The sequence below is a fragment of the Trypanosoma theileri genome (assembly GCF_002087225.1).
Source record: "Trypanosoma theileri isolate Edinburgh chromosome Unknown TM35_Tth_8_V1, whole genome shotgun sequence".
NCBI classification, from domain to species: Eukaryota; Euglenozoa; class Kinetoplastea; order Trypanosomatida; family Trypanosomatidae; genus Trypanosoma; species Trypanosoma theileri.
In genome coordinates this window covers 838,169-840,634 of record NW_021639850.1, presented here as the reverse complement: position 1 = coordinate 840,634, position 2,466 = coordinate 838,169, and the positions used below count along the sequence as shown (strand labels likewise).

Below are 2,466 nucleotides of genomic sequence, written 5' to 3'. Positions count from 1 at the left end.
TTCAGTGATCCTCACTGATATTAATAACAATAATGTCCATGTTGGCGTGTTTTACATCATTATCAAATTTAATCACGGTTGCGCCATCAGAATTGCAGGCACAATATTATGCCGCCGTCGAGAGTTGTGAGGTTGCTGAACAGGCTGAGGCAGCTGCTAAGAAGGAATGGCATGAGAAATCTGCTTTATTATTGAAAGCAGAGGTGAACACCAAAAAGCGTTATCTGGGTCATGCAGAGTGCTGGAAGGCACAAGTCGCTCTTCTTGAAAAGATTGAACAAAGATATGCTGCCGAGTATGAGGGATGTTTGTGCTACAGAGATTGCATGAAACACAAGCACGGGGCTGACTCCAAGAAGGCGCAAATAGCCCAGCATCGCGCAGAGTTGGCTCGCACAATGGAGTTTGTTTGTACTGAAGGTTCTCCATATTGGACAAAATGGAACAAGTTGAGTACCAAAGCTTCTTGGGTGTTGGATCAGCTCAAAGCAGAAGGTTATGACAACATTGCAGATGAGCTTTTTAGGACAAAGAAAGCGTTTTGTGATCGTATAGAAAAAGAATCCAATAGTGAAGCCTTTCGCAATGCTCGGAATGCAGCCGGGGAGGCGTTGGATAAATGGGAGCAGGAAAATGATCGTGCAGCCTGGAATAAGGCAAAGCGAACGTATGACGCTGAACTAGCCAAGTGGAATGAATTCATACCCAAAGGAGAACAATACGCGAAAGAATTGGAGGAAACAATTAACTCTTGCATCAAGAGTTTTGCCCCGATATCGGAATTGTTATCTCATCACATTGGTAAAAGTGTTGTTGAGTTGCAGGAAGAAGCCAAACAAGATCCGCACGCTGCTAAAGATTTAGAATTACTAAAGAAGTATGATGCTGCAGCCAAGATTTACCAAGTCACCAACAAGGCTGAGGCAGCTGCTAAGAAGGAAAGGGATGAGAAACGAACCTTAGCAGAAGGAACACAGAAAGGCACCAAAGAGGATTATCTCGCTTGGGCAGAAAAACAAAAGGCAGAAATAACTTTTCTTGAAAAGAAAGAACAAAGGTGTGGTGCCGAATATGCGGTGTATGGGCGCTACGCCGACTTTATGAAACATGAACACGGAGCCGCCTCCAAGAAGGCGCAAAAAGCTCAGTATCGCGCAGAGTTGTCTCGCACAAGAGAGTTTGTTTGTACTGAAAGTTCTCCATATTGGATAAAATGGTACAAGTTGAGTACCAAAGCTTCTTGGGTGTATCATCAGCTCAAAGCAGAAGGTTCTGACAACTGTGCAGATGAGCTCAAAAGGCACGTGGAAGCGTTTTGGAATCGTATAAAAGAATTTAATGGTGAAGCTTTTTGTACTGCTCGGAACTTAGCCGTGGAGGCGTTGAATAAATGGGAGCAAGAAAATGATTATACAGGCTGGAATGAGGCAAAACGAACATATGACGCTGCACTAGCCAAGTGGAATAATTTCAAACCCAAGGGAGAATTATACGCGAAAGAGTTGGAGGAACAAATATGTAAATGTGTGCAAAACTATTCAACAGTGCACGCTATTGTACATGATTATGAGATTAGTGCGTTGAAGGATGAATTAGAACAAAAGGATCAACAGATCGGTGCATTGATGGATCAACTAGGCTGGAAGGGTCAGAAAATCGATGATTTGGAAGATAAGTTGGGCCAAAGGGATCACGAAATTGCTTTATTGAAGGATGAACTCGGTAGGAACAGTCACCAAACTGATGGTTTAGAGAATGAACTAGGCCGGAAGGGTCAAGAGATCGCCGCGCTGAGTGATGAATTAGACCAACAGAGTCGAGAAAATGATATATTGTATGGAAGAATAGGTGAACTAGAGAGGACAGTTGGGGAAATGCGCACATGGATCCAGTCGCTAATCCACATGAACCAATCATCGATCAGTTGGCAATATAAACAGCTTGAAGAATTGGAAGCTCTTGCACGTACCACACTAGAGCAAGAGTGGCAACATTGGTCGGAAAAGACGATGTACTCGCATGCACATTTGGTAAATTGGATCCAGGAAAGAATTGCTGAGATGACCGCATTGGAAGAAGAGGAAGCTACCACTCGTAATAAGTATAAGCATGAATTTTATGATTCGATCAAAGAAATTGAGAGAGTTCGCTTTGCGCTTGGGGTGGTGTTGAGTGGGTGGATACTTGAATAGTTTTTCAACTTCTTAACCTTCACAAAATTATGTGTAAAACATCGGAATTACCGTAGTTTCCATACTTGACTTTCCCAAAACATCTATACCATGATCTCCCCTATGTTGATATTATTCATGCTAGTGTTTAATCTAACAACAGGCACAGACGGTAAATCGCGCAAACAATTGGAAATAATAATCGAATTACGAAAGAAATATAATGACGCTGTCAAGTGTTGTAAAGCCGGCAAGCAAGCCGGAGCAGCTGCTGAGAAGGAGTATGGTGAGAAAC

The 2,466-nt window shown here is 42.7% G+C and overlaps 1 protein-coding gene across 1 annotated transcript; it reads left to right on the top strand.

The window, feature by feature from the left end:
• Positions 1–32: 32 nt before the first annotated feature.
• Positions 33–2,192, top strand: TM35_000084470 (uncharacterized protein; the record flags this gene model as incomplete). The annotated part of the gene is made up of 1 exon (XM_029024312.1): positions 33–2,192. The coding sequence occupies one exon, from the start codon at positions 33–35 to the stop codon at positions 2,190–2,192; it is 2,160 nt and encodes a 719-aa protein (XP_028884715.1).
• Between the last annotated feature and the right edge of the window lie 274 nt (positions 2,193–2,466).